This window comes from Colletotrichum siamense, assembly GCF_013390195.1.
Source record: "Colletotrichum siamense strain Cg363 chromosome Unknown KSG_Cg363_contig02, whole genome shotgun sequence".
In the NCBI taxonomy this organism is placed as follows: Eukaryota; Fungi; Ascomycota; class Sordariomycetes; order Glomerellales; family Glomerellaceae; genus Colletotrichum; species Colletotrichum siamense.
Window position 1 is genome coordinate 409147 of NW_023501015.1, and position 17057 is coordinate 426203.

Here is a 17057-nt window from a genome sequence, read left to right on the forward strand (position 1 = left end):
GCGGCAGTTCGCCGACCAGGGATATGGCAGTTGACGAGGCACTTGAACTGCCTCGGAGCTATTCGCCAGCCTGCCTTCTGTGGTCTGAGGAGACCGTCTTGATAAGTATTCTATCACGGCTCGAACACAGTCCCTCCTGTTGCTCTTGTCCTCGGCACCACGTTCCTTCCAGCCTTTTGCTGCGTTCCCTTTCCTATCATCCACGTTCCTTACTCGTATCAACAATGAGATTCGTACCACGGTCTATCACGGCCGGGGTGGTGACCATCACCCTCATGCTATCCCATCCAGCCACGGCAATTGAGAATGGCTCTGAGAAGCTGGCCTCTTACTTGGCAGCACATCCACTTGCAACCACTTCGGCTGCTCCAGCAGCCATCAGCAACAACACGCTCGCTCCAGAACTCGTTGATTTGGTTCTGAGTCGCTGCCCCGCTGGGTGCAATGAGTCCGGCTTGAACTCAGGCAACTGGACTCTGTATCCCAGACTCGGACGATTGTCAATGTGCAACGAGACTATGCTTCTCGATTTCAACCCCTCCAACTCTTTGCGCAAGGACGAGACTGTTCGCGCTTGTACCGCCAGCTTCGCAATGGGCGCAAGCAACGTCACCAGCAACAACACCACTCAAGGCCCGTCATGTCTGCCGAAATGCAGCGTGACCAAGGTCCAAGAGTCACTGCAGCTGGCTTTCAACGTGACCAAGACACCGGCAGAGTTGAAGGACTTTGAAGCCGCGTCAGAACAGCTCGCCGCCTCTTTGTCTCGACGGGAGTCGAACAGCACCGACATCACCACCTTCGCATACTCAAATACGGTCGCTCTCGGTCTCTTCGCGGGATCCGGCGTCAGCGATATCCCGCCATCTGTGCTGCGTCAGTTCATCACCAAGATCAAGACTACTGGTTTCTCCGACAGTGTCGTTGCGCAATTATGTGCTAAGGACGGCCGTAGCTCTAGATACAGCCTCGGTATTGCTGTGAGCGGAGATCGCGATCTGAAGTTCGTACAAGATGCCGTTGCCACTTGGGCGTCCGGCGAGTGCATCACGTCTTTCGACAAGGTGGAAGACTGGCAGGACATTACGTTGTCGGTTCCCAGTATTTCCAACAACAGCACTGCGAGCTTTGGCAACAGTACCCGTGCCAACAGCACCGCCGGTACCGCCTCATCGGTGTCTAGCAGGTCGAACATGCTTCAACGACGAGCTGAATGTTCAACTGTTCAGGTCGTGTCCGGGGATAGCTGTGAGTATCTCGCATGTGAGACTTTCCGCCAAATCACAGAAGACTAATCCATATTACTTAGGCGCGAGCTTGGCGGCGGAGTGTGGCATTTCCGCTAGCGACTTCACCACTTATAACCCGGACTCGACACTCTGCTCAACTTTGCAAGTGGGACAGCATGTCTGCTGCTCGGCCGGTGATCTGCCCGACTTCCGCCCGCAGCCCAACTCAGATGGGACCTGTTTCTCTTACTACGTCGTGCCTGGCGACAGCTGCTCTTCCTTAGGAGCAGCCAACAGTCTAACCAATGATGAGATTGAGAGCTTCAACACCCAGACTTGGGGCTGGCAGGGGTGCTCGAACGTGCAAGCTTACCAGTATATCTGCCTTAGTTCTGGTGCACCTCCGATGCCAGCTCCCATTGCCAACGCTGTGTGCGGCCCACAGAAGCCTGGAACCACCCAGCCGGGAGCAGGTGTCGATCTCGCCAGCCTGAACCCTTGTCCCCTGAATGCCTGCTGTGTACGTATCACACCTCCATTTCCATCAACTCTTCACGGCAGCTAATCTGTTTCCCTCCTTCAGAACAAGCACGGTCAATGTGGTATCAATAAGGACTTCTGCACCATTTCTCAGTCGGAGACCGGCGCGCCCGGAACATCGGCTGAGGGCGAGAATGGCTGCATCTCAAACTGCGGAACTGAAATCGTCGTCGGATCAGCTCCAGCCGAGCCCATCAGCATCGGCTACTTTGAAGCTTACAACTTGGACCGTCCGTGCTTGAACATGAAGATCACCGCGATGGATGTGACCCCGTACACGCACATCCACTTGGCATTCGGCGTCGTCACGACTGGGACGTATGCCATCGACGTCAGCCACATCCAGGAGCAGTGGGAGCTGTTTCAGCAAATGTCTGGGTTCAAGAAGATTCTTTCTCTCGGCGGCTGGGCTTTCTCGGCCGAGCCGGCGACGTATTTCATTTTCCGAGACGCCGTCAACCCCGCCAACCAGGACACCTTTGTTGCCAACATCGTTGCGTTCGTGCAGGATAATGACCTGGATGGCATTGACATCGACTGGGAATGTAAGTTCGAGAATATTCCTTTAACACAAGACCATGTCTAACTGAAAACTCCCAGATCCCGCCGCCCCAGACATCCCCGATATCCCAGCCGGCACGGCCGAGGATGCCGCGAACTATCTCACCTTCTTCACCAAGCTGAGGGCTGCGATGCCCTCTGATAAGTCCGTCTCCTTCTGCGCGCCCGCTTCTTTCTGGTACCTCAAGGGCTACCATATCGAGGAAATGGCAGAGTTGGCCGACTACATAGTCTACATGACATATGACCTTCATGGCCAGTGGGACTACTCCAACCAGTACGCAATCGACGGCTGCCCAGAGGGCAACTGCCTGCGCTCTCACACCAACATCACCGAGACTCTCCTCGCTCTGTCCATGATCACCAAGGCAGGTGTACCGTCAAACAAGCTCGCTGTTGGCGTCTCGAGTTACGGCCGCTCGTTCCAAATGACAACACCGGGCTGCACCGGTCCCATGTGCACGTACACTGGGGACGGCTCCGGAGCGTATCCCGGTCCATGCACCGGAACCGCAGGGTATATCGCCAACGCCGAGATCAATTCCATCTTGGCGGGAACCGGAACATGGATGACGTCGTCTGGAGCTCTGCAGTCGATCGAATCGTACTCGTCGTACTTTGACGAAGACAGCCAGTCGAACATTGCCGTGTACGACTCTACCCAATGGGTCGCTCACATGGACGACGATCTCAAGGCAGACCGGAAGGCTCTCTACGAAAGCCTCAACTTTGCGGGAATCATCGACTGGGCTATTGATCTTCAAGGCTTTGGCGGCGACAGCATCGATTACGGCTCGTCTTCCAACATCGTGTATCCCCCACCGAGCATCTGGGACTCCGACGATCCGTTGGTAGGCTGCGAACCTCCGTGCATCGTCGTCTTCCCCCCATACCCGCTCAGTGCCACCCATACCGTCACAAGCTGGCCAGCTTTGACGACAACTCTCTTGTCTTCTGGGGCCGGCGGTGTGTACGTCGTGACAACAACGATTCCCGTCCCGTCCTTCACCATGACCGACGTCAGCCTCCAACCCCTGACGCTGCAGTCGACAGATACCGCACACTACAGTATCAACCCCGTACAGAGCATTACTCCATCATCTTTCGTGTACACTCTTCCTCCGAACCACGCCACCTTTCCCGTCACCACCCCAACACCGGCAACCTCTTCCGACACGGATGTGCCCCTGGTCATCATTCCCCCAGTAACATTCTACCCGACTTCAGTCCCCGTAACCATTCAGCCCCAGCCGACCTACTCCGTAGACTACCCCGACCCTACGGTCCCAATCCCTCCCGTCGCTGTCACCCCCACGCCAACCTCTTCTTCCACAGGTTGCACTGGATCAGGCTGCGGAACCCGCGACTGCGGCATCTTCGGCTGCGACGGCGGCTGTGGACTATTTGGCTGCGACGGTGGATGCGGTATCTTTGGCTGCGGTGGAGGCTGCGGCGTACTCGGTTGCGTGCCGACATGTCCTCTGTCGTCTTGCGGTGGCGTGGGCTGTCTGATCCCGGGCGGGTGCGGAAACACGCAGGGCACCGACGGCGGCGACAGTAGCGAGAACTGCGAGGAGCCCGTGACCGCGTCGGCCTGCACTTATCTTGTCACCAGCTATAGCACGTGGTACATGGAGTCGTCCACACGGACAACGGAGGTAAGTCTAGCAATTGAGGATGTCTTCGGGTGAGAACGAGGCGCTGACTTTCGTAAAAGACTAGCTGCGTGACGAGTACTGCTTGCAACGGCCAAGATACCGCCACAACCACGACGCCTGGTAGCCCTGAATGCTCTATGGACCCAGATATCGCCGCGGCTCTGTCTGCCGAACAAGCAGCCGATCAGACCATGATTGACGGGAAGCAAATTCCGTTGGAGTTCGCTCCAACCAACCCATCTGACTACGACGGATCAACATTCACCGCTAAGCAGTTCGGTCTGACAGAGACCATTACTGTCATCGCAACCTCAACCAAGACGACCACGCCGACCACCACGGTCACTGTCGTGGTTGAGCCAACCGCAAAAGCCGACTGTGCTTATTGGTAAGCCAAGCCGACCTGTCCTCATCTTCCTACTAGTGAACATCTATCTGACTTGACTTCACGCTCAGGATCACAGCGTTTGGTTGGTACACTTTTGAAGTATACAACATCGACGGTTGGAGCACCGACGGCGGCTCCCGCCTCAAATCTGAAGAAAAGGGCTGCGGCGCCCTGACCGGCTGGGACTGGCGTGAGCGAACCTCTTCCAAGTACGCGGGCGCCTACTTCAACCTGCCTTTCTTCATGAAAGACGGCTGCGTCGAGCGAGCCATTGTGTCAGCCGGCGGGCCCAAGCTCTCATGCGAGTTCACCGGCTACGACATTGGCGTCGCATTCCTCCCGGCCAAGAAGCGGTCCACCCCGGAGGAGATGGCGGACGACTTGCCGGAGCTACGTCGACGACAGTACGTCAGCGATACGCCTAGCCTGCCCAGTCGATCAACAACACAGAGCACGACGTACTCGCAAGAGCCGACTTACTCGCCTGAGCCATGGGGTCCTGGGGACACAGTCACTTTCACGACCACCATTGAGTCCGTGACTAAGTCGACGTACACGACGGAGGTTGTGCTGGCTTCTATGGGATCATCTTCGTCATCCTCGGCTACTTCCTCCCTAGCGTCATTGACTTCCAGCAGCACGACATCATCCTCAAGCTCTGCAGCACCCTCCGCTTCAACAAACCCCTCAGCCGACGGCCGCTGCGGTGCCGACTTTGGAGGAACAACCTGCGCTGGCTCCGGGTATGGCGGCTGCTGTTCAGAGTATGGCTACTGCGGCGATACAACGGCGCACTGCAGTACAGGCTGCCAGTCGGCATTTGGTTCATGTACTGAGTCAGGGCCGGTGGTGTCGACGGATGGCACATGTAGTTCGACCAGTGATCCCGAGGGCGCAACCTGTCTTGGGTCCGCTTTCGGCGATTGTTGCTCAGAGTGGGGTTACTGTGGAAGCACGAATGCTTACTGCGGAACGGGATGTCAGCTGGCATTTGGTTCCTGCACGGAATAACAGTTTGAAGTATACATGGATAGTCGGCGTGGGATAATATCAACATAGCACATAATGTCAAAAAGAAATTCAATAGTTGTTCATTTTGGTATCGTCGTGTTCCTACCTTAATCTGGTCCTATCCCTCGGTTTCAGCTCGAAGTTGAATTCTTTGGAAGACTCCGAGAGGCTCCATCTTGTAAACAGCTGTCCATTCTCCATCAAAATATGCCGCAGCATTTCACTCCGATCCTGTTCAGAGGCAGGCCATCCGTCATTTTTGCGCACGTATGGCTCCATGATCATCAGCGCCTCTCGAATCCACTGCTCGACCCTGATCTCGTCAATTCTTCCACTAACAACCATGCGCTGCTTCACCTCGTCCACCTGCTCTGGCTTTTCAGCACCTGAAGCAGCACCCATCAATCCAAGGAGAATGTGCGACCGCATCCCATAGTCCAAATCTCTCATATCGACGCCCTCCGTTTCCTTCACCGCAACAGCCGCGAGGAAAGCAACCTCCTCCTCGCTCCCCACCTCCGGCTCCCATCCCCGGCTTCGCGCCATCACACCAGCCCCGCCATCGGGCAACCCGCACCAGGTAACCTCACTCTCGCGCGTGCCATCCAGGTCCGGCTCAAGGCGCGGTGCGTCGACGGCCTCCCATCGTTCTCGTGAGTAATGTGCTTCCCAAGCCCACACGTCGAAGGCTCCCTGTGCAACAGAGATACCGAAGTCATTGGAGTTCCACGCCTCCTTTGACGGCTCGCGGGGAGAGTCTATTTTCATGTACTTGAGCCAGAAGCGAGCCTGGGTCTCTGAGTACGGCTGGACGCTGGAATAGTCCTCTCGCAAGCGTGCAATGGTCTTCTCGAGGGTGTCGAGGGCTATCTGAGTGACGGTCTCGATGGGGAGGGATGGCTGTCGTCGACAGGTGCGCACAACGTTGTGTGCCCAGCGAGGAAGCTTTGTCAGGTGACCTTTCCCTTTGTGGCGTGGCTGCGCGAGCGGGTCGCTTGAGTCGGGGAGATCTTGCAAGTCGGGAAGACGGTAGAAACGATGTGAGGTTGGCTGTGCAAGGATAGCAGACGAGTAGTACTCTCGCCACGCATCCTCCTTTAGTAGCTCGTGATGCTCGACGTAGAATTCGTCAAAGTCATCTGGCGACGCAAATATACCCTCGTCCTCATCCGAGGAGCGGTACATTGCGGCCACGAGTTGAGCGAGATAGAAGAGGTCCAGAGTGCTTGTCATTGTCAGCTCATTACTTCTCACCCTAATAGCTCCTTCTATGCAAGAATCTTACCGATTGAATTTTAGGTCTCCCTCGCCAAACGACCAACCACGTTTGTGAAGTCGATCAACAATATCAAAAACGCCTCTGCCATCCCACACCGATTCGTCCAAGTATATGAATGCTATTCGCAACAGTCGATCATGGCTGTCGACTGGCGTCTCGCCACTCTCGACACTCTCGCGGAATTCGTCGGCACTCATAGCTCACGATTCTCATCACGCCACCTTGTATGCTTGAGGTGTGAATGTGATCGATTCTAGGCAGCGATCTAATCACTGCGGGGGTTAGGAGCTGCATTACGACCCGCCTTACGTAAGTTCGCGCCAGGCTCAGAAGTGGACAACCCATGTCGATTTTTCTCCCTTTGAACCATCGACAGTTCTGACAGAGTCTCTATCAGTGTCACGATGGACTTCAATCATTTGATTTCAAGTCTCGCAAGAGAGAGCGAACTTATTTTCCCTAAGAAGATCTATTGTGGGCATAAATCTGTACTCAACTAAGTCGGGGTATCACTGTTCCTCTCGTCTGATACTCACGTATAACACAGTGACGTGCCAGAGAAACCTTTGCTCACAACTCGTATCTGAACTCTTTGTTCTCGAGATCCGTCAAGTCCCAGAATTCGTGATTTTCTTCCACCTTGTAAGCATCCCCGAGAGCCGCCTTCTCAGCATCGCGCTTCTTGTTCCTCCTGTCCAGCACCCACCGCATCACGAACAGGTCGACAGTAACCAAGAAGTAGATGATGCAGATGGAGATTTTGGCAGGGAGATACCGCGGCGCATCCCGTGCCTGAAAAGTCTGCGGCGAGATAATATTACCCACGGTGTACGCGATCGTCCCAATGCATGCCACCGTAACCTTCTTAGTGGATCCCGCAACATTGGTTGACTGAAGACCCAGGATCGTCGTCCAGCCGATCGGGATACCTCCTGAAGTGTAGTAGCCGATCAGCGCGGGAACCTTCGACGTCGTGGCCATGAGAATGGCACCCACGATCGCGGGGATGTGGCCCGCAATGCACCAGTAGAGTCTCTGCCGTGTCTTCATGGCAAGCCATGTCAGACCCACCAGGGCGACAATCTCGTAGGCGCCAAGAGGTGTGACCAGAAGCAATGACTCTTCGCTGGAGTAACCCATACCCTTGACGAGGATGTTTCCGAAGCTTGTCGCGATTGAATTGGGAATGTTGGCGGCGAAGATCCAGAATGCGTAGAGCCAAGTCATGGTGTCCGTCAGTGCCTCCTTGACATGCGACCACTTGAACTCCTGAGATCCGATTCCTTGTTCGTTGTCGCGGATGCGTTCCAAGTGCGCGGCCTTCTCTTCTTGCGAAAGGAAGGCAGCTGAGGCTGGCGAGTCAGGCATGATGAACCAGAAGGCAATGCCCACGACGGCAGTCAAAAGTCCAAGAAAGAGGAAAATGACCTGCCATCCATGCAAAAGAGCATTTGGGTCTTTGCCAACATGGACCGCCACGCCATACGCAAAGAAGCCACCAAACATTTGCGCCGCTCCGCAGACTGAGAACCAGATGCCAACGCGAAAAGCTTGTTCTTGTTTGGTGTACCATTGCGAGGTAAAGAGGACCCACGCAGGTACCACGGCAGCTTCAAACACTCCGAGGAGGAAGCGACAGACGAGCAGGGCGGCGTAACTCTTGCACGCAGCAAGGCACGCGAGAACCAGACCCCAAAGCATGATGTTGATTGATGTGTATTTGGCCAGAGGAAACATCTGAATGAGACGGATCGTCGGGAACTCGAAAGCCAATTGACCGAAGAAGAAGATGGATGCGACCCAGTTAAACTGGTTGCCGTGAAGGCCGGTGTCTTGTTGAATGCCAGTCACGCTGGCGTAGGAGATGGCGGTCTTGTCGATGTACTGCAGGAAGTACACAATGCAGATGAGCGGCATGATGTGAGTGTCTATGCGACGCTTGAGCCTGCGATTGAGCTCGGGATCGACGGCGTGGCCCAGAGGGCCGGTCTCGTTGAGAAGCTCCAGAGCGGCATCAGCGCCAGACAAAGGCTGCTTCTTCGGTAGGTGGTCCGGCGACGATTCCGTCGGAGCGGAGGTAATGGAGGCAGGCCGCTTGTCCGCGTCGGTGGGGAGCTCGGTATCGGGGCCATCCGCCGGCCCCTTTCCGTTGATGTCGGCCATGTTGTGACGGTGCCGAAGGTTCAAGGATACGAGACGGAAATCAAGAGAAGAGGTAAGATCGCAGACACGATCCAGAGTCATGTAGCGACGGACGATCACTATTTATCGGTCATGCAGGAAGCCCTGTTTGAGCACATCATCAACGCCGAGAGCGAACGATCGCGGTGGCTGGCGATATTTTCCAGAATGATGCGCCAAGGTGCCGAGATCAAGAGCTTTTTTCACTTGGAGCATCCACACATTTCCGATAAGAGACTGAAGCTCCGCTGGTGGCGGACGTATCAAGAGCTTGAATCTGGCCATTATCATCCTTCGGTCAAGCACGTCATTGTCGAGCCGATGGTGCAAGTTAACTAAAGCGTTGCATTTTGCTACTCGGCCCCACTCCCTCGGTCTGTCGCCGACATGTTCCGGACGATGGCCCCGGGTTCTTGAATCATGCGCAATTCACTGTCACGACTATCATCGAGACTTGGTAACGCTGTCAATGGGGAGCCTATATCATAAGTCGGGAAGTTCTTGCACATTTGCTCTCTTTATGAATTGAGGTTGACATTATCGTGAGCCTACTTCGTTCATGTCGCTTGGTAAACGGTCTTGTCTTTGCCAAACTTTGAGATACAGGTCTCAATTTCACGATAAAATTCAGCCTCAACATAAGATGATGGTATAACAAAAGAATGAGGTCTTTCTCTGTAGCCCGCCGATGAACAGAGAGCGAGCCAAACACGACGATCTAGCCCCGTCTCGGTGATAACTTAACCCACAGTCCCGGTTTCATCCAGTTATTGTACACCGTTAGCCCAGGATAGTCTGTCTCAGGATCCCACGCATCGTTGCTCCCGTGAAATTGGATGTCGTTGTGCCACAACAGCTTTGCAATGATTAGACGCATCTCCATGTACGACAGGCTTGACTTTGGTTAGCAAGAGACATCGATCAGAGGATTCAGAAGTCAGCGTACTTGCGTCCAATGCAGCCTCGTGGCCCGAGAGAGAAGGCATTCGATGCCCCAAACTTGTCGGTGCTATTCTCTTTGTCCAGCCAGCGCTCGGGCAGGAACTCGTAGGGCTCTTTGAAATTCCGTTCGCTATGCGTGGCACCCCACATTGGCACGGAAACAGTTGTCTACCAAACCGATGTCAGCGATAAGCTTACTAGGCAGATACCGATTTCCAGTGTAAACTCAAGCAATCACATACGCCTTCTGGTACGAACTCTCCGTCAACGGTATCGCCACCCTGTGGCACTGTCCTCACAAACCCGATCGGTGCAGATGGAAAGACTCGTAGGCCTTCATCAATCACTGCACTCAGATAAGGCAATTTGACCAAATCCTCGAAGTTAATGTCGGCGTCGGATTGGAAGTTCGACCGTATCTCATCCGACAACTTGTGTAAAACTCCTGGATGCCGCAGGAGTTGGTTGAAAAGCCCCGCAAGAAAGCCCGCTGTTGTCTCTGTTCCGGCTATTCTGCGATGTTATAAGTCGTCGTCGTCTCGGCACTAGGCGCGTCTTGGTTTATGCAATCAAATACTTACATAAAGAGTGCGCCATTGACAATAACCTCATTCTCGTTGATAGACCCACTTTCCTGTTGCTTGAGCAAGTAATAAAGAAAGTCTTTGTGGTCTGACCCAGACTGAGCCATGCGTCTAACAGAGAAGCGATCAGCAGTCTGTTGTTGAATGTTCAAGGACATACACCTACTTCAAGATCTTTTCCCTGCTGTACTCTAGATGTTGCATCCTAGTAGTTCGGATGCGCCCAGGTATCAACTTCAACAGCTGTCTTTGCAAGTAGCCGTCCGCTTCGGCGATTCGTCTCGTAGCCTGTTCAAAGGCACCCGCCTTAATGGATGAACTGATGAGCGGTACCCAAAAGTGGAAGTCCTCTACCCCACGTATTATTAGATGCAAGTCATATGAAATGGCCTTGGTCGTTTCAGGACCCACCGCTTGTCGAGCACCCAAATGGCTCTCCTAAAGCCATGTCTCCGATAATATCAAACGTTGTGTATGCGAACCAATCAACGACGTTCACAGGCTTCCCGAGCTTGGCAAACTCCCTCATCTTCAGCGAGAACATGTCGATGTACGACTTTACGATGTACTCCTGCTCCAACAAAGCCTTGGTGGAGAATGCATGCGAAAGCGCCCTACGCTGCCGCGCGTGGTCCGCGTCGTTGGCCATGGTAATCGTGGATACACCAGGCACCGATTGGATACTTCCCACATGTATGGGGTCCTTGTGGAAATTCTTATGGCCAGGTCGGCTTCCGTAAATATCCTTCCATGCTGCCTCATTGTCGAAAGACAGCTCGTTGGGCGAGACGCGGACGACTGAGCCGTATTTGTCATGGCATGCCTTCACCCAGAACGGGATGCGTCCACGGAGCAGCGTAATGACATACGGTACTGGTGATATTCGAGCAAGAATGGGTCCTGGAAAGCGTGCGAGTGGGTGGAAGAATAGGTTGTAGACGACGCTCCACAGCGTCCATGCCGAAGCCTGGGGTCGGAAGTCAGCATGAGACTCGGATTTATGGCAAATCACGGACTTTACTTACTCCAAGGATGAGCGCAATGAATGCTACATGCCCTAGCGGAGTGTCGGCAGTGTTATCTGAGGCTAACACAGCCATCGTGGACGAACTCAGAGGCGGCGTCTCTTGCAGGATTTAGGAGAACGCAAGAATGGAACTTAATAAGATACGGCTTCGAAGATTAGCATCACAATAGGAATTATTTCATTGATTCTCTCTGAATGAGGCTTTCTTGGTATTTCTATAGCAATAGATTATTTCCTTCGCGTCTGCATACCCGGAACAAGTGCTTCAGCGCCACAAGCCAACTCTCTCGGTAAAGCTTTTCCTCACCTTGATTCCATGAACATCAGCCACACCGAGAATCCGTTCGAGCGACATTCCGCTACGCCTCCAACTTATTTCTCCAAGCCTGAAACCAATCCCGGCACATCATTGGCCCAAATGCATAGCTTCGGCGTATAACCCGTATTTCCGGCCAGCACGCCCTAGGGCGGGGCGGATCCGATCGTTGTGGGGCATTATTTTCGCCGAAACTTCGGAAAGTTCTCCACTTCCGGCTGGACGGTTCGGCTCCGGTTGGCCCGAAGCTTACTTCCCAGCCCCGCCGGTGCGGGGATCGTCGGGAGCGAGTCTGGTGACGTTCAAGATAAGACGAATTTATCGTGAGATCGATGAACTATTAAATACATTGTGTTCAACCCTGATGGCCTGTTGTCTCTTCAGGCTTCTTCATCTCACAGCAACATGGTGTCAACATTGAGCATTTCTTGCCTGTGCGGGGCAACTGCGCAACAAGTCAAGGCGCGAGGTTCAGACACAGGCCCCGTGAAGCTGTCAATCAACCACAGCGATGTTGATCGCCACTCCAGCGGTGTGCTTTGCACGTCTTACTACCCGATTGAGCAACCCGATATCTCCAAGGGTCTCACAAAGCACGAAGGTGCGGAGGGATGGACGAGGTACTTCTGCTCGACCTGCGGTTGCCACGTCTTTCGAAGCCGTGTTGGTGTCATAGCTGTCATATGGGAAGCTGCTACGGGTGTCATCAACGATGCCACCGGGAACGGTGCCACCGGAGATGCGGTCTTTGTCCGGCATACCTCAGTGCCCGACACAAAAGACGGTGGCATTTCGGTGTGGCTTTCGGAGATCGACGGTCAAACAATGGAGATACTACAGCACAACGGCGATAACGGCTCGAAAGAGATGCTGCCGTCAGTGCCTTCCCTTCTCAGCCCAGAATCGATGCCAGCCTCATGCGCTTGTGGCACGGTTAGCTTCCACATCACCCGCCCCGACGAAAAGAGCTATATTCCTCACTCCGGCTACCCCGACCTGCAATACGCCGCCTGCTCGCACTCTGCCGAGTTCATGGGCAACGCCAAGAAGGACAAGTGGTGGATTCGCGCCGACGGGACGAAATACCTCGCAGGAACCTGCGCATGCCGCTCCTGCCGCCTCATCACCGGCTTCGAAATCCAGACGTGGGCCTTTGTCCCGCGCAGCAACATCTTCTTCCATGTCCCCAGCCCCGACGGACGACAAGTCGTCATGCCTCTCGACTTCAACGCGCTCCCTCCCGGCATCCTCCAAACGTACGGCTCCTCCCCCGGTGTCCTTCGCGAGTTCTGTGGGAAATGCGGTGCGACGGTCTTTTGGCACGACAAATGGCGTCCCGACGTCATCGACATCAGCGTCGGCCTCTTTCGCGCGAAAGAAGGCGCAAGGGCGGAGACATGGTTGGACTGGTGGACCGAGCGGTGCAGCTTCGAGGAGGAGGCTGAAAGGGGTCGAACAGGAGAAGCCGCGCGCCTCGCACGAAGGCTTGTCGACGGTCTGGAACGTGGCCTGCGCTCAGGGGCAGGGGAAAGTTGAAGGGAGAAGAAAAAAAAGGAAACAAGTGATATTTGTAAAACAAGTCCCAAGAGCCGATGATTTAATCGGTAACAAAGGTCTGCAATGCCATTTCTTCAAGATCCAAGAATTCCTCAATGACAAATCGTGGCTATGTGTGTCTTGGCAAACGTCTATTTACGGGCAAAAGATGCGATTATCAATATCAATGAGAATAAGGCTGGAAATATGCCCCCTGAAAAGCGTGGGCCAAGGGACTGGGTGGCGGCGAGTCATCCCATGTGCAACTCTGCCCTGTTTTAGAATGATTATAGCCGCTATTCAATTCGGATGAAACATGTTGGTTGTTATTATTAAGATAGAAGACAGAAACGACGTTAGTTGCATTGTTTAAGGGGCTGCGGCCCGCTTTGTTGGTTTCCACCAGCCACATGACTCGGGACAGGTGGGATCCAGCGTCGGCCTGCCCAGCGCCCCGGGCCGGTGGACGACGGACGGACGGACGGACTCTCCTTTGGTGTGTTTTATCGGCTCCGGGGCGATGTGGGGCCTGGGGTATTGCGGTGGGCAGTCGGAGCTATGGATTCTCAACATGCTCTAGGCAGTCGGTGATTTTGGTACGGAAGAGACGGCACCGGCAGTTGGTGCTGCGGTGATTTCGTAAAGCTGAGCTCAGCTTTAAGCTGTCGCGCTAGTCTCGCTTGGCAAGCTGAGTGAGAGAAGCGCGCGGGACGCAGCCGAACCCCGCAATCCATTTACTAACTGCCTAGACTATCTGCGTCTTGCATGGAAGAGTAAAGAAAGGTGGGTTGATTGCGCTAGTTGAAGAAGGATGAACGAAGTTGTAAGGAGTTCGGAGAGAGCCTTGCTTTTGCATCCACGTGGGGGGCTTTGAGGATGACATTGAGAGTTGGAGAATAGACAGAACGCTGATAATTCAGACATGATCAAGATAACAGCAAAAGAGCACTGCACTAGGAAGCATGAAGGAAAGAGTGAGAATGGAATAGTCGGTTTGTTGACACCTAGTCCCGTCTTACCAAGAATATCTGAAAATAACAATTTGGCTAATATGTGTCTGCATCTGCATTGCCACTTTAGCTTACACCAAGGAGGTCACGCTTCCAAGCTGATTCCAAACCATTTACTATGACAAATGCATACGCTGCGATTGGTTTCTTGAAAAGAGCAGAACAAAGGCTCTTCCTTCGAAGCGGAATGGTGTGGCTTAAAGCCTCGGCGGAATCTTACACGTGCGTGAGACCTGCATCCATTGCTTTCCGAACTGACAAACTGACATGTTGATATGAGCAGATGCGACAAGTCTCCAGTTTCGTAGGCTACCTTGATTCCAACGCTAACGACTAACCGGTTTCTGCGCCCCAATGCCGGTAATTGGCTGCGCCAACGGCATTCCAACGGCGCGGCCGCCCACCGGCTAGAGGCGACTCCTGAACGAGGCTTACAACGGTAGCCAATGGGAAATTTCTCATGACACCACAAACATCCGTTTGGGGAAATAGGGATGAATGAACACTAAGACCAATCCAAAACCGTTTTGAATGCCCAATCCTCTGACTCGCTAGGTGGTTTTAGTTCGCGACAGTCTCGGACTGGACAGTGAATACTCACTCAACAATGAATGAGGGGATAGAAGTTCAACAAACTTGATCTGAGGCGTTGCAACAATGCAAACTGGACGGTTCAACTGACTAGTGCAGCGGTTGTGTTGATAAGAATAATATCACGTGTCGTAAAGCCATGAGAATCTCGATGCAGTGCAGCTGAAACCGTACACCTCTTCTCATAGCCTTTGGGCTGCGACTCACCGCAAGTATCACGAACTCATACACGAACTCATGTTCAGAGTCCAACGGTGCATGCTTACCGTCTCACTTCACAACGCTGCGGTCGTCGTTTCATGGCCGTCTTGATGGAATGTGTGCCCCCCAAGTCACGGCCCTCACATCACGGACCAGACGCTCCTCGGAACCCGCCCAACATCCCCGTCGGGGTCCGAGACGGATGCGGACGCGACCGGTTCATGTCAACGAACGGCTTGCCCCTTCCGATCCAAACTGTATCTCGCGCGACCGCATGAAAGAGCAAATATCATCCCCGGAGGCATTGTACTTCCAGAGTACCATAGCGCTACCCCCTCGGTTCCAGACTATCAACACAGAGTTTCGGAGCCGAAATAAAGTACACGAGAACGAATAACGCTATGCAACCTACCAAACCCGTCACATGGAGGCAACCACCTTAACCGGATCAAGCTCAGCCCGCCTCGGTTGCCTGCAAGTCAGAACCGCGATTCTGTGCCTGCCCTCTCAAAGTCAATTGCCATAGTGGTGGCTTGATTCATTTCCGTCGGAGAGCACGGCATGCAACAGCTGGAAGCGGCCAGTAGGATTGTTATGGTTTATAATCGGGTGTCGTCTGAAGGTTTGCGTTAACGATAGTGAAAGAGGGGCGGGCCTGTATGATTCATCATTGGGTAAGTTTGGGCATGTGAGGGTGTGAGATGAAATGGCGAAATTGGCCCAAACGCTGGATTGAAATTTCTCCCCTCACGCGCATTGCACCAGAATCCCATGCTTTGCAACACAGCAGAAAGTCTGCCATCAACACCGGACCATCCACGCGCACCCACGCCGCCAGAGAAGTTGAGACTTGGGGGGCGCTTGTCTGTCAACCATCTGTTGACGGGCATGCCCAGGGCAACGACGGGCGGCTCCAACGAACAAATTCGGACATATTTCCCGTCGTTGGCGTTGGGACTTGGTGAATGTTTAGATGCCGAGACCAAGATGGTCCGATGCCAATAGGAACATCGGCAAGTGGGTTGGTCTGGTGTCGGCCGAGACCACATCACCCACGTTGGCCCAAGATGACGGTCGCAGGGATGCACGTTGCATATTCCAAAAATTCAACTTGCCCAGAGAAATAGTGCTGCGCGACGCAGAGCAAAGCCAGGCGGCAACACGCAAGCAGAGTAGCACACACATGCGCTTCGCAAGTCATCACATCCCGTCGCCAGCCAGTCACCGACGTCAGATTTGCAGTCGTGCAGCGTTTCTGAGCTGACCTTATTTGCGTCCACCAGCAGGGGACAGCGCAAGTGACAAGTCTGCATGTGATGAGCAGCCACCTTGCCAAGGCTCTTGGCGGGCTATAGCTGTCGTGGCTGTACGGACTATTACTCGCGGCGGGCTATGTACTCTGTATCTTGCGCTCTTTTGCTTTGTAATATTGTAATTTTGTAATTATTATCTTGTCTGTTTTTTTTCTGCTTACTGCAACGTCCTGGTCGGCGACTGCGCAATCAGCCCGCTCACAACATGCAGTGCTGCGCTCAGGGTCTGGTCGCCCGTCTGTCGCCCATCTACCATCCTTAACCGGGCATACCCGAGGTCGCAGGATTTTCGGCCGACAGGTCTAGCTGCATGGAAACAAGGTAACTTCCATTTGGGGGATGGTTTGGGGTGGCCTGCGGGCAGAAACCCAAGAGGGAGGGAAACCTACGCACATCCCACGCCGTTTCGCAAACCTGTCAAAACCGTCCAAGTCCGGCTGCGGATGGACGGTCGGCGGCGGCTCGCCCGCGCGGGGGGGTGCTCCTCCAAGCCACAGGGCCTCCAACCTTCTCCAACTACAGGTGATGGATATAGGGCTGAGTCAATGCACGATTGATGAAAAAGCTTCCTTCGTCCCATGTGTCTATCTTGAGTGTGTGTGTGCTACGGTTGCGTGTGTGCGCAATGTGAGTGTGTGTCGGCCGCGGCCAGCTGCCCTCCCTCCCTCTTTCGATCCTCGATCAGGGGAG

The 17057-nt window shown here is 54.0% G+C and overlaps 5 protein-coding genes across 5 annotated transcripts; 2 read left to right on the forward strand and 3 right to left on the reverse strand.

The window, feature by feature from the left end:
- Positions 1 to 224: 224 nt before the first annotated feature.
- On the forward strand, positions 225 to 5212 carry KTXA-2 (Killer toxin subunits alpha/beta; the record flags this gene model as incomplete). The annotated part of the gene is made up of 7 exons (XM_036633976.1): positions 225 to 1248; positions 1310 to 1749; positions 1813 to 2314; positions 2370 to 3988; positions 4048 to 4376; positions 4445 to 4927; positions 4996 to 5212. 7 exons carry the CDS (start codon positions 225 to 227, stop codon positions 5210 to 5212), a joined length of 4614 nt encoding a protein of 1537 aa, XP_036499378.1.
- A 277-nt stretch (positions 5213 to 5489) lies between these two features.
- CGCS363_v002128 (uncharacterized protein) lies at positions 5490 to 6863 on the reverse strand (the record flags this gene model as incomplete). Its single annotated transcript, XM_036633977.1, has 2 exons — positions 5490 to 6612; positions 6673 to 6863. The coding sequence occupies 2 exons, from the start codon at positions 6861 to 6863 to the stop codon at positions 5490 to 5492; spliced, it is 1314 nt and encodes a 437-aa protein (XP_036499373.1).
- Positions 6864 to 7236: 373 nt separating this feature from the next.
- On the reverse strand, positions 7237 to 8829 carry CGCS363_v002129 (putative transporter; the record flags this gene model as incomplete). The annotated part of the gene is made up of 1 exon (XM_036633978.1): positions 7237 to 8829. One exon carries the CDS (start codon positions 8827 to 8829, stop codon positions 7237 to 7239), a length of 1593 nt encoding a protein of 530 aa, XP_036499372.1.
- Positions 8830 to 9565: 736 nt separating this feature from the next.
- Positions 9566 to 11473, reverse strand: avnA-3 (Averantin hydroxylase; the record flags this gene model as incomplete). The annotated part of the gene is made up of 7 exons (XM_036633979.1): positions 9566 to 9740; positions 9794 to 9957; positions 10032 to 10302; positions 10371 to 10484; positions 10540 to 10723; positions 10785 to 11340; positions 11399 to 11473. 7 exons carry the CDS (start codon positions 11471 to 11473, stop codon positions 9566 to 9568), a joined length of 1539 nt encoding a protein of 512 aa, XP_036500407.1.
- Positions 11474 to 12121: 648 nt separating this feature from the next.
- Positions 12122 to 13252, forward strand: CGCS363_v002131 (uncharacterized protein; the record flags this gene model as incomplete). The annotated part of the gene is made up of 1 exon (XM_036633980.1): positions 12122 to 13252. One exon carries the CDS (start codon positions 12122 to 12124, stop codon positions 13250 to 13252), a length of 1131 nt encoding a protein of 376 aa, XP_036500408.1.
- Between the last annotated feature and the right edge of the window lie 3805 nt (positions 13253 to 17057).